This window comes from Arvicanthis niloticus, chromosome 15 (assembly GCF_011762505.2).
Source record: "Arvicanthis niloticus isolate mArvNil1 chromosome 15, mArvNil1.pat.X, whole genome shotgun sequence".
Classification (NCBI taxonomy): domain Eukaryota; kingdom Metazoa; phylum Chordata; class Mammalia; order Rodentia; family Muridae; genus Arvicanthis; species Arvicanthis niloticus.
The window spans coordinates 26562392-26578648 of NC_047672.1; the positions used below are offsets into that span (position 1 = coordinate 26562392).

At 40.7% G+C, this 16257-nt stretch overlaps 1 protein-coding gene across 4 annotated transcripts in view; it reads left to right on the top strand.

Moving 5' to 3' along the window:
• Dgki (diacylglycerol kinase iota) overlaps positions 1-16257 on the top strand; it is a 423756-nt gene that overhangs the window by 331758 nt on the left and 75741 nt on the right. For all 4 annotated transcript variants that reach the window (XM_034519548.2, XM_034519550.2, XM_076913542.1 and 1 more), the window contains 2 exons: positions 1350-1394; positions 15383-15452. In XM_034519548.2, coding sequence (XP_034375439.1) covers positions 1350-1394; positions 15383-15452 — 115 coding nt within the window. The remainder of the gene's footprint in view (positions 1-1349; positions 1395-15382; positions 15453-16257) is intronic.

A 16257-nucleotide genomic window follows, 5' to 3' on the forward strand; every position in this document is an offset into this window, starting at 1 on the left:
TAATTGTGGTTTGCTTTACCTATTTTTAATGTGGCTTTGTGTAACTATTCTTACTTAATGAGGAAAATATCTGTGAATGTTTTAGCATGCAGCTTGGGTCCTAATCTAAGTTTAAAGAATCCGTAGTATCTCATTTTTTCAAAACAATACTTCATTTTCTGTGGAATGTTATACATTAAATGTGTATTTTTTTTTAAAGTGACTTATGGACTGGGGAGATGACTTGCTATTTAAGAACCTTTGCTGATCTTCCAGGGGACTGGTGTTCAGTTCCTAGCATCCATTGTATATGACTCACAGCCACCTATAACTCCAGCTCTAAGAGATCTGACATCCTCTCTGGTTTCCGTGGGCACACACACATGTGCACATACACACAGAGATACGTAGACATAAATACCAGTACAATAAAATGTTTTGAAAAAAAGTGACTCATAACTGATACCACATGTCTTTATTTTTAAAATATTAATTCTCAAGTGACTAGACAGTACTCCACAGTGGCAAAACACGTGCCTAATTAGTTGCTTTATTAAAAATCAGCTTAACCACCTATCACATTAATATTCAACTAAAAGTAGGTTTAGAAGAAAAAAAAGAAAACGGATATCAAATAGTAAAGAGAAGCTTTAAAAGTAACGTGGTCACAGAGCTGAATGACACCCCCCTGTGGGAAGCAGGTGAAGGGACAAAGGTGCCCAGGACTGCTGACACTGCACAGAGCGTCAGCATGCTTGTTAGCAAGCAAGTCAGAGGCTTGTGACCATGGGGATAACTTAGTCATCAAACTGTATAAAGGCATCTGGCTTCAGTCTCTGCTGGGAAAGGCCCATTTCCCTTTACTCTGGTCAACCTCTTCGTGAAGACACGGACATGGTCCGTGATAACTGTCTCCTGACTGAGGTTCAGGAAAGCTCCTGTTGCCGAGCATCCTGTAAGTGTATGGTAGCACATACTTAGTATAAGTTATATTCTAGGCACTTAAGATTGCCCAAGGGGATTTCTCCATAAACCAGAGAGTTTCGATACAAATGAAATCGGATTTCCACTTAGTATAGCAAAATCACCGGCTCAACATTACTAACCTTAGTTGTAAAACACAAACGACTCATCTTCTCTCAGTCCTAGTTAGTGTTATGTTTATTATTGCTGGCATGAACTTCATTGGACAACCTTGAAGAACTAAGACACTTTCAGTTGAGTGTGATGACATTAAATTGGGAATTCTTTGGGGGTGGGGGTGGGATATGGAATAGCTGTTCAAGCTAACTGCAAGGTATATTTTTCCCCTGATCTTTTTTTTTTTTTTTTTTTTTTTTTTTTTTTTTTTTTTTTTTTTTTTTTATTAGGACTTGCAGTCAGTTTCTTCTGGGTCACAGAGAGTTCATTACCAGGTAACTCATAATTGTTTCTCTCTGTCCTTCTGTCCCCCTTCCCCCTCCCTCCCTCCCTTTCTCTCTCTCTTCCTTCCTTCCTTCCTTCCTTCCTTCCTTCCTTCCTTTTATCTTTCTCTCCCTCCCTCTCTTCCTCCCCTTTCTTCCTTCTTTCCTGTCCAGACAGCTGAATCCCCTCTTAAACTACCTGCGAAATTTGAAGTCCACATATTATCCTGGGGTAGGCTTAATCTATAAAGAGCGCAATGAAGTAGTATTCTGATTATTTTGCATTTTCTTGACTTAGTACTTAGTCTAGTATAAATCCATATCATAGATATTCACTCAGATAATTTGGAAGAAAAATTACCAAAATGGAGTGCTATTAGTTATATATACCAGAGATCTTGACTCAAGTGAGTTAGCAGGGAAAATACATATTGGGTCACATTAGCAAAACGCTAGATCAACATGGGGTTCTATATATCGGTCAGTTATGGTTCATTCTCCATTTCCCTGCTATCTTTCTGATTTGCTCTTTTTTTCTTTAACAACTTCATCTCTGGACTAGAGACTGGTGTAGTCCTAGGTGGCTTTCTGTACACTCAGAGGAGAGATGCTCTGCTTCCTATAGCACTGACCTTACATTTTATAATAAAACGGGCTTCTGCCATATCTGTCTACTGGATGGAATCTGATAGGGCCACTCATCAGGAAAACCAATGGTTGTGCTTAGCTGCTTTGCTTTGGAAGTGCAGTTTCTTCCCTGCTCTCTGACCTTCTTGTGATACTCACATCTCCTTCAACGTCATTTTATCCACTCAGTTTCTCAGACGTGAGAGACTCAGTCCACAGTAATCTCCCAGATTGCAAAGGACCTCGACAATTCTCTCTAGCTGACCCTTTCTCTTAGAAACCATTGTCCAGCCGGGTGGTGGTGGCACATGCCTTTAATCCCAGCACTTAGGAGGCAGAGTCAGGCGGATTTCTGAGTTCGAGGCCAGCCTGGTCTACAGAGTGAGTTCCAGGACAGCCAGGACTACACAGAGAAAACCAAAAAAAAAAAAAAAAAAAAAAAAAAAAAAAAAAAAAAAAAAAAAAAAAAAAAAAAAAAAAAACCAACCAAACAAACAAAAAAACATTGTCCCTTCATGCTGAAAAGGCTGTATAGGAATCATAACTTTTCAGCAACTACTCCAAATGAAAGCTCTGTAGATCATTTTATGTCTCCATATGACAGAGAGCTTAGACGCCGACTTGGTTGCATGATGAGGACATACCATGGGAAATGCATCTAACGGTGGTTACCACAGTGTGCACTTACACTCACTAAGATAGAGTGACATCAGTGGCATTGTGGAATACAATGCTGTGGCTGTGCAGGCCCTCATTTAGCTCACGTGGGTTTAAGTGCTTACTTTTCCGGACTTGAAAATTCTACTATACTTTATTTTTATGTAAATAGTAACAGCCATAGTTTAAAGAAGACCTTGAAAGTTGTGGCCTGGGTAGCAGTCTTCCCCTGTTGAGATCTACCCTGAACCCTCAACCAAGTCAGTGCTTGCTCTTTAGACTACAAGACAGGGATGGCCTTGGTGTTTTTTATTTGTGTATTTATGTCTCAACCACGGCCTACTATTCCAGAATATTCCATCACATTTGGCTGTGACTGCTAGAAGTCTTAAGCGGACACTAAGATAATGAACCACAGAACCACTCTAGGATGCTTTATATCAACATTCTAAAGGAAAATTTACCAGCTTTTATAAACTGGAATTGATAGCTTACAGTTGGTATTAGAAGTTAGACTGAAGAAAGTCTGTTGTTTTAACGAAGGTTTCTAATGTTTCCACTTGGAAATTTTGAACTTTTTCAATTTTGCAAAAATACTTTAAGCACTGAACCTAACACATTTTAAGAAACTCACTTACTAATGACATTCTACCCTATCATATAGATGTCATTTTGATGTATGAGTGTTTAACATTGGTCTTTTGAAACCATACCCTCTTTATGCCACTTTAATCCACATGGATTAAGGATAAGTGACACTCTAGACTATGATAGGGGTTTTTTGTCAAATTTACTGTGAAGTAATGACAACATAGAAAAATATCAATGGGTTTTTCAAAGTATTTTTGTACTTTATGTATGAGCTGTATTCAAGTCAAATCTTGGTGTCAACAATGCTGTATTATAAATGTCACATCAAAAGCTTTTGTGCACTGTGCACAGAGATGCTGATACCAACAAGGATGTTGATCCAGGATGAGTGCAGGACAGCAATACTAACAAGGACAGTGATCCAGGATGAGTACCAGGACATCAATACCAACCTTCCCTTATCATGCTAAGTGAAGGAACAGAGAGTTAGAAATGAGGGAGCTTTGGGTACTAAAGAAGGCCAGGATCCTCTCCTTAGCATGCACATGTATATGTTTGTATATGTGTGCATGTTCATGCATGTGTATGTACGTGTGTGTGTGTGTAAGAGACAAAGACAGTGAAAGAGACACACACAATGAGAAAATTTACTAGAATTACCCTAGCACAAGGAGGTGTCCCTCAAACAGCAAAGGTGAACAGGTCGAGGCAAAGGATGACCTTCCACATTTTATTGAGATTATCAGGGGAGAAATGTGTTAGAAGGATGTTGGATAAAGACTTCTGCTTTCAGTCACACTGCTCTTGAACCTGTAAGACTCCAAGAGGTTTGGTGAGCAATAATAAGTTGGAAATATGAATAGTGAAACCCACCCAAAGGCTCAGGCTCAGAGATGGGAAGTGTGGGGGAGTCCTGAGCAAATGAGTGGTGACCGGCTGGTTAGAGATTGTCTGGGGTGAGCTTAGATGCTAAAGAGGCTTCTCCACCATTCTGTATGTTCTCATCAGCAAAACACAGAGCACAAGTTGGAGAAATGACCAGTCATAAACAGCCATGGAAACCGACCCGAGCAGCAGAGTGCTGCTGGGTGAGGAGAAGGTGACATCCGAGAGCCACCTATAGACTGCCGGGAAGAGCCAGGAGCAGGGAACAGTGCCAGGTGCTCTTGTGCTATGCACTGACTTCTGCATTTCTCCAAAGAGCAGATAAAATATGGGTGCTGCTGCCACTCTTTTTTTATGTAGAGCACAACAGACCACTGATGGGGAATTTTGTTTTCTAACACAGAAACTGTAATATCAGAATATCCAGACTATCGGTGGGACTTGGTAATGGAGGAGGCTTTAGGAAACAGAACTGCAGACTGTCTCAAATACTCTCTAACACACTTTCTTCTATATGAGAGGGAGAACGGATACACACCAGTAAGTCAGAGCAACTTGGCAGATTCTTGTTAGGCCACTGATTGCTAGCTGGGTTTTTAGTTGACATTTTTTTCTTTTGATTTTTAGACAGAAAACAAACAAACAAGCAAAAAGCCTCTCAAAGATGTGCATGTGCCCAAGGTGCCTTGTTAGTGAGCCACATGGCAGCTGTCACCAGTTATACATTCCCTTGCTTCTGTATCTTTTCTTTCCAAAGTTACAGTGAACTTTGAGCCAGCAAAGCATGGAGCTCAGAAGTGACAGCTCACATTAACCTAACAAGACAGTGTGAGACATGCAGGAATATGCTGGCTGTCCATAGTCTGCTGAAAGTTCCATCACACCCATCTCTGAAACCAAAATATAAAGTCCCTCCATGCTAATGGCATCTGGCGTAATTTATAACTGTCAAATCTACTGTATGCATGTTCATGTCTTCTTCATATTGGCACATAAACTGGAATGTATAAGTAAATTAGATTTTATTTGATAAACAATGCTTCTTGAGGCCATCTGTTATACAATAACTTCTTTTCTTTCTTGGAAATAATGTCCATTTTTGCCTCAAGTCATGAAATGAAGAGGGGGTAGATTTTTTTGGTGTAAACTGAAACCAGTTTGCAAGTCAGAATTAATTTGTCTTAATCTACCAAAGGGCAGAACTCAGGAAGAAACTTTTTAAATTGTGTTTGTTTTCCTTTCATGATTGAATTACTGTCACAATTTTTAACTAAGGAAGATTTCTGATCCCAGTATAAGGCATTTAGCAATGCCTGTAGATATGTCTTGGAATTGAATAGAAGCCACTGAATATATATGAATCCAGTGCAGAAATGTCTCCTATAGCAAAGTTTTACCCACCCTCAGATGTCAGCAGTGTAGAGCCCAAGAGTCCCTGAAATCATCATATTTCCGCTTAGGACACAGTGAGGGCCCATGGCAGCTGTGAAGTCTAGGGAAGGAAAGTAGAAGGAGAAAGAAAGAAACTGGAGAAAGCACAGCTAGGAAGCATAAAGACAGCTGCAGCTGTGGCCAGGTGTATTCAAGAAAGCCAAGTGTACTTGGGTTTAAAAAACATTTTGTGTATACCTCAAGTCCCAGCATTTCTCCCTATAAACAGTTAAAGTCTTTCAGTTTAACTTGACTAATTCTATTGAATATCATAGCATTCAATAGTAAGTGCAAAATGTATTTATTCAGGTGATCCTTTAAGAGTCAATTAAGAAAACATTATGAAAATTTCAGGAAAATAAATGGGACTGAGAAACATTATGTTAAGTAAGGTATATATTGTTATACAATATATATGATTTATTGATTGACAGCAATCATTATCTGTCTATCTATCAATACATATATTTTGCTCACATATATGTGTGTGTCTGTGTATGTATGTACATATATTGCTCATATCTAGATCCTAGCTTCTAATTGTTAAATGGATGTGTCTGGGCAGAAGTATGCTAAGTCATGGATAAAGGCCAGGAAACCATAAATGGGTAGGGGAAAGAGAAGTTCTCAGAAAAGAGAATGGAGAATAATAGAACAAAGAGGAAAGGAGGAACAAAGGCCAAAGGGTAGTAGGGAAGAGGGAGATGAGGGGAGAGAGGGCAAGAGACTTCACCCAAATAAAATATGCATGAAAATATCATATGGCAGCTGGTTATTTTATGAATAAATGAAAACACGTAAAATGAAAATATCTTTAAAAAGAAAGAAAAGGAATAGGTGTATAGATGTAAAGACAATGGAGAATTGAGAAAGATAGGAAGTGTGGATGGATAAGAGACAAGTAAGAGAAGTGTGATTGTGGGCTGAACCTTATGAAATGAAGCACCGATTCCCAGCTCAAATAACTGCTGTTCATTTTCTGTGAAAGAAGAATCTTATTCACATTCCAGGTATAGTTAAATGCTAGGTGCATATTGCCTTATTGCATAACCTACTGGAGTGTGTAACAGGAATGCTGTGTGCATTAGTTATGCATAATTGGATATAAATTAAGAGCACCTTTTGCATATGCTTGCCAAGTAGTTGTTCAGAGAAGAACTATATTAATTATATATAATTAATACTAGATGGATTTCAGAAACACATGAACACACATGCATTTCTATGAAATTCAGTTCTACCTGATAACTAATACCTAACCCCTTGTCAGAGAATTTTCTCAACTTTCTTTCTCCTCTAATCTGAGTCATTTTCCATATTGTATCAGAGGATAACTCTGAATCCATGATTCCTGTTTGTCAGGTACTTGGTGAGGTCACAGAGAGGAATTTACACAATGGAAATACATTGCCCATAATGGGTTGGTCACGAAGGTTGTGTTATGTGGGTCCCTGTTCTGGAGGCCTTCCCACGAAGATCTCCACCCTGGCTGGGTGCAGGGTTCCAAGCCAAGGGGATCAAGTGTGAACAGGGAGGGGGAATCACCTCTGCTGCCTCCGCTGCTGCCTCTGCCCAAATTGCATCTCTACTGTTGCCACCCAGTTAATCCCAGGTGCTGCATCTGTCTCTCTGTGCTGAGCTGGACTGGGCTGGGCTAGGCTAGTGAGAAGCCGGCTAGCTAGCAAGGAGGGGAGGTTCCTGAAGGCACTTCAGGAGAGCAGATCTCTTCCCAAGTGTTACAGCTCTTGTGACAGAAACTCTTGGACAATGGGATGATTCTCGCACACCTTTACTTCTCCAGAATAGGGCTCTTATATACAGTTGAGGTCAGGGTCTAACAGCAGATAATGCCTATTGGCTTGGTCTGAGAGCTTGGAGATACCTCATCTACATGTGGGAGAGCCTGAGGCACTGTTCCTATGTGACTAATGGCCATAGACCTCTCTGTGGGATGGGCTGTGGAGGGCTGAAGCTAAGTGAAAGGAACCAGGGCTCAGAAACAAGGCCGAAAACCTATCATCCGATTAGAGTCTGGGGTTCTAGGCCTGTGCTTGACCAGGTACCCAGCTGCCTCTCACAGCCCAACGCCCTACAACTCCCCCCTTTTCTTTTATAAAGAAGAGGTATCATCAGAATAACTGTCTCCTATGTTGGGAACAGTTTGATACTGAACCAAGACCTGATTGGTAGTTATCTTTACATTGCTACTCATCTGTTGCTTTAGAAACTGAATGAGGCAGGGTGCCAAGAGAAGCAAGGCTCCAATGGCTAGTATGGGGCCAAAGAGGGGAAGAATTCAAGCTACTAAGGGGTTAGAGTGCCAAGGGGTAGGGGTGTTGGGAGTATAGCATTCCCTTGGAGCTCTTTGAGCATCTGTACATCTTGTTCTACCAGCCCAGATTCACTGACATAGAAGCAACATTCCTCCCCCAGCAAAACACAAGTTCCCCCTGTTCATCAGTCAACAAGTCCAGGGCCCTCCAGTTTTGGAGAGCAACTCCTGCTAAAGAGGTTATCTGGTGTTGAAGAGATTCAAGGCTGTCTGTAGTAGAGGCCATTGCCTGGTCAAGCTTGTCCTGGAAATCGCCAGCCAGATGTTGAGTGGCCCATGACAGAAAAGAGGAGAAACACTCTGTCCAGTGGGAATGTTCCCATGGCTTATTAGCTTTGGGGGATTCCACAGAGGTCCAAAATGCTAAGCCTTCCCGCAGACTTAAGAACTGGCAGCTGCCCCGTGGCTTTTAAGTGGCTGCTACATTACCAGGTTTCCCTTCTTGTTTTAAAGAGAGCCTAGATAGAGAGTCTTTGCCAATTCACATTGCGGGATTTAAACAGAGGCCAGAGGGACCTTCAGCCAGCACCATAGAGTACCTCTGGCCAGGAGGCTTCAGTTGCCCTTTCGGCTTATCTAAATCCACAACGATGGCTCTGACTGAAAGCACAGCAGGAAAGGACAGGTTGTTCATCTCCAGAGTTGGGGGGCTCACCTTCCCGAGATATCAGTTCCTGCAGCTGTGTCGCTGTTCGCTGTTCACTGTTCGAGCCCCACTTAAATCAAGATTGTGGCTTATTCAGTGTTAATCCTCTTCTGGCATCATGCCACTCATGTGTATTTTGATTATCTTGTCTGAGTAGAAGGGAAGGATTTCCTCTTGGATTCCCATGAGGCCATCATTTACTGAGAAAAGTAAGTGCTCCAGCAAAGACTGCTTCAGGACCATGGCTTAAGTTGTGAATTCCTCTGGCAACATGCTTCTTGCCTTCTTGTTTTATTTCATTTTTTTTTTTACCTTTTCAATATATATTTGTTTTTTATGCCATCAAGGTTTATTTGATAGTTCCCAGGGCTTTCCTAAGTGAGCCTTCTATGTTATGCTGCCTACAAAGGTTTATCATCTTGGCCTCTGCTAGTTTACAGTTAGTACATAGAGCAAGAATTGTGCTTGGCTTTTAGCTCCCTCCCTCCTAGAGTCCTTAGTGCTTTGCTGGTGGGATGCTTCCCCACTTTTCCCTGTGCCTATGTAGAGTTAAACATTAGACAGATACATCACATACACATGTAAGCTCATTGTTAAAATGACTGTGTTTACATTCCTTGTGTACTCACTTTGCACATGACACTATAACTGTTTTGTCTGCCTTTCATATTAGTGTATCATTGCAGTTATGCCTTGCAAATAAATGAATTTATAGCTCATTATTTCCAATTCATCATATATTTTCACCTCCTCTTGATAAACATTTAAGTGATATTATGAGAAGCATCAAGTGGAACATATGGTCAGATCACATGTTGAAACTTGCTATGATTGGCCTTATGTGTATGAGCCTTAAGCCTAATGCAAATACAATACTTATACAGAACCAATAGTGATTGACAGAACTCTCTTTCAATGATTATAGGAAGAGAAGATGGAAGGAATCGAGAGGAGAGGAGGAGAGGAGTCAATAGTTCTACTTGATGTCCTGTCACTTAGCTCAGTGTAACTGGACCAGATGGTCCAGGATGGCATCTGTTGGCTTGGCTCAGTCATCCATCTGCGCCAGAGCTATTTGAAATTTGCTGCCTCAGAGCAGAGACTTGGGCCATACATTTCATGCTTGGAAGGGAAAGGCTTTATGAGATTTGATCTAAGCATTTTGTTTCACTCATAATTCATGTGTTCTGCTTACTCTGTTTTTTTTTTTTTTTTTTTTTTTTTTTTGGCAGCAGACTTAAATAAAAGTTGTTTCCTCTATATTTATGGCTTTTCAGCAATAGCCAGAAAATAAGTTAAAACCATAATTAAAATGATCTTCCTTTGGGAAAATAAATCAGAATTTGGTCATTGGATACACAGGAATTCCCAAAGTAGATGCAGACAGAAATGAGGAGATTATCAGGGTGGTTAATGGTCATCTTCTTGGAGATGGTTTGGCAAACTTCACTCATTGTAGCCTTTGAATGATATATCTTGTGCTTTATCAGATTTAATTAAATAATTATAAAAAAAGCAATCACCACAATTAACATATCACAGCTATGTAACAACTAGCTAACCAGCTTAGCACAAGAGAAGTTGATTTCTGTGAAAAGGAGTATTCGGTACGCAGAATCGCGAGTGATGGGCACGAGACACAGTAGACATGTTCTGAAAAGCTGTCAGTGATAGGTGATATTTCCCTTGGAGGTTAATGCCCCATTGCTAAAGTAACCGCATAGCTCTCAAAGGGTAAAAAGAACCGTGGAGTTGCTGAGTAAGACAAGCTATGGAAAGACCAAACCAACAAATGAGATGATTCCAGCCTTTGTTTAATGCCCTTTTTTTTTCCTGTCTACTCAGAGACAGTTTTTATTTTCCCTTGATCCTTCTTCTTCTGAGTTCAACCACTCTGATGCACCAGTGGGCCAGGGCAGCACATGCATAATGTCTAGTTGACAAGATCGCCAGTGTCCCATGAGCTCCTCAAGTGACTATAGATGAAATTGCCTTAGATGGCATAATTTTATGTTTTCTCTCGCAGCATCACTAGCCTTAGATTTTTACAAGTCTATAGATCTGAAGCATAGTCTCTTTCTCTTCTCCACATTTTCTCCTCCTCTTCCTCCTTCTCCTCCTCTTCCTCTTTCTCCTCTGTCTTTCTCTTTCTCTTCCTCTTCTTCATCAACATCATCTCATCAGAAATAAATTGATATAACAAAAACACATTGCTGTCTTTGAAGTGTATTTAAATGACATAGGGAGATCAATGTGGGCCCAGGGGTCTGGGTTAGTCATTACTGTGTTCTTCCTTGGGGTTGCTATTGCCTTCAGCCCCTTCAATCCTTCCCCTAACTCTTCCATGGGGGTCCCCAACCTCAGTCAAATAGTTGGCTGTGAGTATCTGCATCTGTCTCAGTCAGCTGCCAGAAGAAACTCTCAGAGGACATCCAAGCTAGGCTCCTGCCTTCATCTGCATTTTTGAAACAGGGTCTCTCACTGAAACTAAAGCTTGCCATTTCAGCTAGATTGGCTAGCTAGTTAGACATATGCTCCAGCACCGATGGGGTTAGGGGAACACATCGCAATGTCCAGCTTTTATCCTGCTGCTGGAGATCTGAACTCAGGTCCCTGTGTTTGCATAGCAAGCACTTTCCCCACGGCGCTCCTCCTCAGCTCTCCAGATGTACTTATTTAATAAAAAAAAAAAAAAAAACCAAGTAGTTTAATTCATTGTATAATCTTATATCTAAGATTATATTAATTACATTTCTTTGGAGTTCTAATGACCATGTCATAAGACCTCATTATGCTAATAGCTGTCCATTTATGAGCCCACGTAGAGAAAGTGCAATTCTGTTTTGGGGAGGCATCACAGAGAAGTTAGATCTCTCTCTCTCTCTCTCTCTCTCTCTCTCTCTCTCTCTCTCTCCTCTAAAATTGCAGGCGAAGATTTTCTTTTTAGTAAAATTTCTTAACTCAGGTCCCTATATTGTCATTGCTGTTTAACTTCAGTTATTAGGAATATATGTTGTTTCTTGCAAATCTTTCCTCCTTTTACAAAATGGCAATAGAGGAGACTGGAGAGATGGCTTAATAGGTAAAGGTTCAGTTCCCAGCACATACATAGCAGCTCACAACTGATTAAAACTTCAGTTTCAAGGGATCTGATGCCCTCTTCTGGTCTTTATTGGCACCAGATGTGCATATGGTGTACAGATATACATGCAGGCAAGACACCCATACGTATAAAATAAAATAAAATAGGTACAATTAAAATTTAGTGACAATATATAGAATTTAAGACTCCAATCAGAAACATTTTGGAGGGATTACAATGGAAAGAAGCAAAAATGCCATTGACTCGTAGGGCAGAAACTGACTCAATTCCCCACTATAGCCACAGCCTTGGGCAGCGTCAGCTGTAACTTTGAAACCATAGTTCCCTCTTTTGAGACTTCAGGTATTTTAAGATGTTTCTATTGATGTCGATACTCTTATTGTGTTGAATTTCTTTTTACCTAAATTTTGTATTCTTGACTTTTAAACTTTGGATTGTTTTAGTCTTTCAGGAATCTCATATTACTCTGATAATCTACAAAAAGGAGAGTTTTCCTCTCTTGGGAAATGCATGTACATGTGGGCCTGCCAAATTAGCGCAAATTTTCCACAAGTTTTCTTACAAGTATTTAGTGTGTATTTGTGTGTGTGTGCACGTGTGCACGTGCAGCACATTGTGCATACATATGATTTTAAAATGCTAGGTCAACTATGCCTATACACGCTCACTTGGGTGTTATTTACAGAAAACAATATTAAGATTCAGAAATGCCCAGGCTGTCTGAGCCCCTTCATTCTCTGAGGAGATGGTTATCTTTGTCTAATATCTTTATTAGTTTTCACAGCTACCAATAAGCACTTAGATCATTTCAGATTTCTTGGCATATAGTGATTATATATGTGTGTATATATATATATATATATATATATATATATATATTTTATATATGTATATATATGTATTTTATATACACACATACACACACATATATGTATATAAATTTATGTGTGTGTATATATAAATTTATATATATATATTTATTTATATATATAAATAAATATATATAAAAATTTATATATATTTATACATATAAATTTTTTCTTACAAAAACCTGTGAGGTATTGGCAGCATAACACATTTTATAAAAGTATATTACGAACTTTAAGATCCAGATATCATGTGTCAAAATACAATTTTCAAGGCATTAAGCGTAGTTTTCATAAACAAGGACAGAGAGCAGATGCTAAGATTTAATTTAGCTCAGCCAGTAAGTTGACAAAGCCAGTTTGAGATCTGCATCCATTGCTTTAGCAAGTCAGACACATAAAGATACATTTCCGTGGCAGCCCCAAGGGAGGCCAATTTTTCCTTTATCAATTCTTTGATGTATAGAGTCCACTTGAGCAGAAAACTTGAAAACACTGTGTAGATAAGGTGTCTGGTGCTAAGACGGCTCCATTTTGCTCTTCTAAGACCCATGGCTCTTCACCATGTATCACACTCTTCTGCATGGCATGTTAAACAGATTGTGGAGTTCACTGTAGCTTTCCGCAGAGCTGAGCCTGTGTTTGTAAGGCACATCCATTGGTCTGGCTTGCTGTTCCTGGGTTATGTTGCCTGAAGATTTAGTGATGTACTGGCAGGGCAGCCTAAATTAGGAGGACGCCCCAGTGGCCTCTGATTGGCTCTTGTCATTTCTCCTATGCCATTTCCATTTGCCTTCTCTGTCTCATCTGTACACACCAGACCATCCACCCCTGTGGCTTTCATTCCCACGTCTTGATCCAGCACATCTGCCCTCTGTGGATGTTCATGTAACTGAAACTTTCAAATCTCCAGTAACAGTCAGATTCGCAGTATCTTCCCCACGGAGACCTGGCCACCCTTACTTGTGCTGTTTGTGTCAGTGAGTTTAATTTTACTTCCAGCAAATGTTAGAAGGCTCCCAGCCATGTGTTGTTGTAAACGGTAAGGCACTCCTCCCTGGTAATCATTAATGAGCTCCCACTAAGAGGGATACCTTTTAGCTTTTGCATGCTTGAAAGCATAAGGAGATGAACATCGCTTTTCCCCCTGCCAGCCTCCAAAAAGTAAACAAGACCTGGATGACACCATGAGACTTGTTTAGAGGCTTCCAACCCTACACAAAGAACGCCAGGCAACCAAGGAGTGTGGAGAGCCTAAGAAAGTCTCCTCTACGTATCAGCCTCTGAATTGGCTGTCCAATACCAAATGATCATCCTTGAAATTATATACGTACAAGTTAACAGTCTATGCTAATCATTATTAGTTAGAGAAAATAGGCCAGAGACCATTAGGTTAAAGAGAACAGAGAGGCCCCCTGCTCTCTCTGCTCATCATGGGAGCAATTGGAGGGAGAAAGGAAAAAAGGAAAAATGACATAATTATCTTTTAATTTGAAAATTTCAAAAAAAATGTAAAAGCTTCAATGACTCCAAGGAAATGTGAAGACTGAGAATATTAACATAGGAAGGGGGTGGAGCTGCTCTCAGTACTCTCCCGGAAGATTCTGAAGGACTGATTTTGAGGGGTGATTAAATGTGTACCTGGAAGGTGGAGGTGACTAGGACAGGATGTGTGTTTCAGGAGTTTGGCAGGGCAAAGAAGGGGTGATTAAGAAAATTGTCAGAAGCGATCGGGCTTGTTCATAGCAGCCTCATTTGTAATAGCCAGAAGCTGGAAACAACCCAGATGTCCCTAAATGAAGAATAGATACAGAAAATACACAATACACAATACCGATCTGCCCTCAGTGGGAAAAGATGCACTTAATTCTGGAGAGGCTTGAGGCCCCAGGGATGGGGGAGGCCTCGTGGTTGGGGAGCATTCTTTCAGAGACTGGTGGGGGGTGGGGCAAGAGGGGGAGGAGGAATGGACTGAGGAACTGTGGGAGGGGTAACCGAGGGCAATGACTGGATTGCAAATAAATGAAATAAAATAAAAAAGAAAGAAAATTATCAGAGCCAACAGTGGTTGTATACACCTTTAATCCCAGCACTCAGAAGCAGAGACAGGACAATCTCTGTGAGTGCAAGGCCAGCATGGTACAGAGTGAGTTTCAGGATAGCCAGAGATGTGTGGAGAAACCTTGTCTTGGAAAAAGGAAAAGAAAAGAAAAGAAAAGAAAAGAAAAGAAAAGAAAAGAAAAGAAAAGAAAAGAAAAGAAAAGAAAAGAAAAGAGAAAAGAGAAGAGCTATCAAGAAGATGAAATAGCATCAATGGAGGGATATTTGCTTTTAGAGAGGAAAAAACCAGTTTCAGAGAGAATGACTTGAGTACAGGGGTTCTACAGTGGATTTTAATAATGTTACAGAAGGAAGTTCCTTAGCAAGATGGGGGTGAAGGGAGACTACAAAACATGCTTAATTTTGGAAAGGAGATACTTTAATCTTAAACTTGAGGAAAGAATGCATGTGAGCCTGTGGCTCAAGTAAGATTAAGTGCTGGCTGTCTTTGAAGAGAGAAGACTAGGGCGTCAGCTAGCTGAGACAGAATGAGTTTCCTAAAGGACAGCCTGGCACAAGGATTCCTTCCTTCCTGTCACTGTCACAGGTGGGCGAGGCTGAGGGCAGAGACAGCCTCATAACACAGCATGAACTGGGTTTCATTTCTGTGTCATACCTAGCAGAATATGGTTTGGCTTTGCTATAGTGTGTCACTGAGAAGAGACTGCCCACTTACTCCAGTATGTGTTGTGGATGGGAGTGGAGGGAAGGCAGCTTTGATCATTTAAGTGGAGCCATGAGAATGTATGTCTCTCTTCCTAGGACCAAGAAACCTCCTTCCCCAGGGCGCTCTCAGCTCAGAGGCTGTCCCCGAGGTGGTGCTTCCTAGATGGTGAGTGTTTGGGGACCTGGTAGAGACTGAGCTGGGGAGGCAGCAGGACAAGGTATGGCTGACTCAGCTGTTCTTCATAAAGCCTTCCTGTGATTGGTATTTACATTTCAGTGGTGTAGACTTGCTGATGTTACTGGACCTTTCCTTGAGTTGGTTTCCCTCAAAGCACCTCAGCACGACATTGCTTAAACTGACATTCACTTTATCACCATCTTCCTTTCCTGAAAGCCTTGTGTACCTGCCTCAGAGTAGTATGGGCCAAAACCTACAGTCTATAATTGCAAGATAGATACTAATTCTTGCGTTGCTTTCATGCCTTGGAATTTTCATGTTAGTTTTCTGAGGCTGTCCTTTCGCTATAGTGCATACATATTCAGGAAGTGGAGAGTTCCATTTGGGTCTAACTTTTCTGCTGAGTGTGACCTATGGTCCACATAATGGGGTCAGCAATCATGTGAGCATTTAATGAGTCCTCCCGCCTGCCATCTCATGCGTTTTTCACTTTCCTAGATGCTGTCGAATTCCAATTTCCCACCTAATTATCTACACTGCTATATATTTTCATCTATATATCCCTGCTTATCAACTATCAGGGACAGCTAGCTGCAGTATATGTCGTGTGCATGGAGATAGAGTGTTTTTCCTGATGGTCCTTGGTTTATTAGTGTGTACACTTTCAAGGATGTAAGGTTAGAATGAATATGGGTTAACTGCACAGATGGGCACAGGTAGCTCCTAAGCCTAACACACATCAACCAGGACACAGGTTTCCATTCCTAGCTCAGCTGACTGATTACTTCCCTAC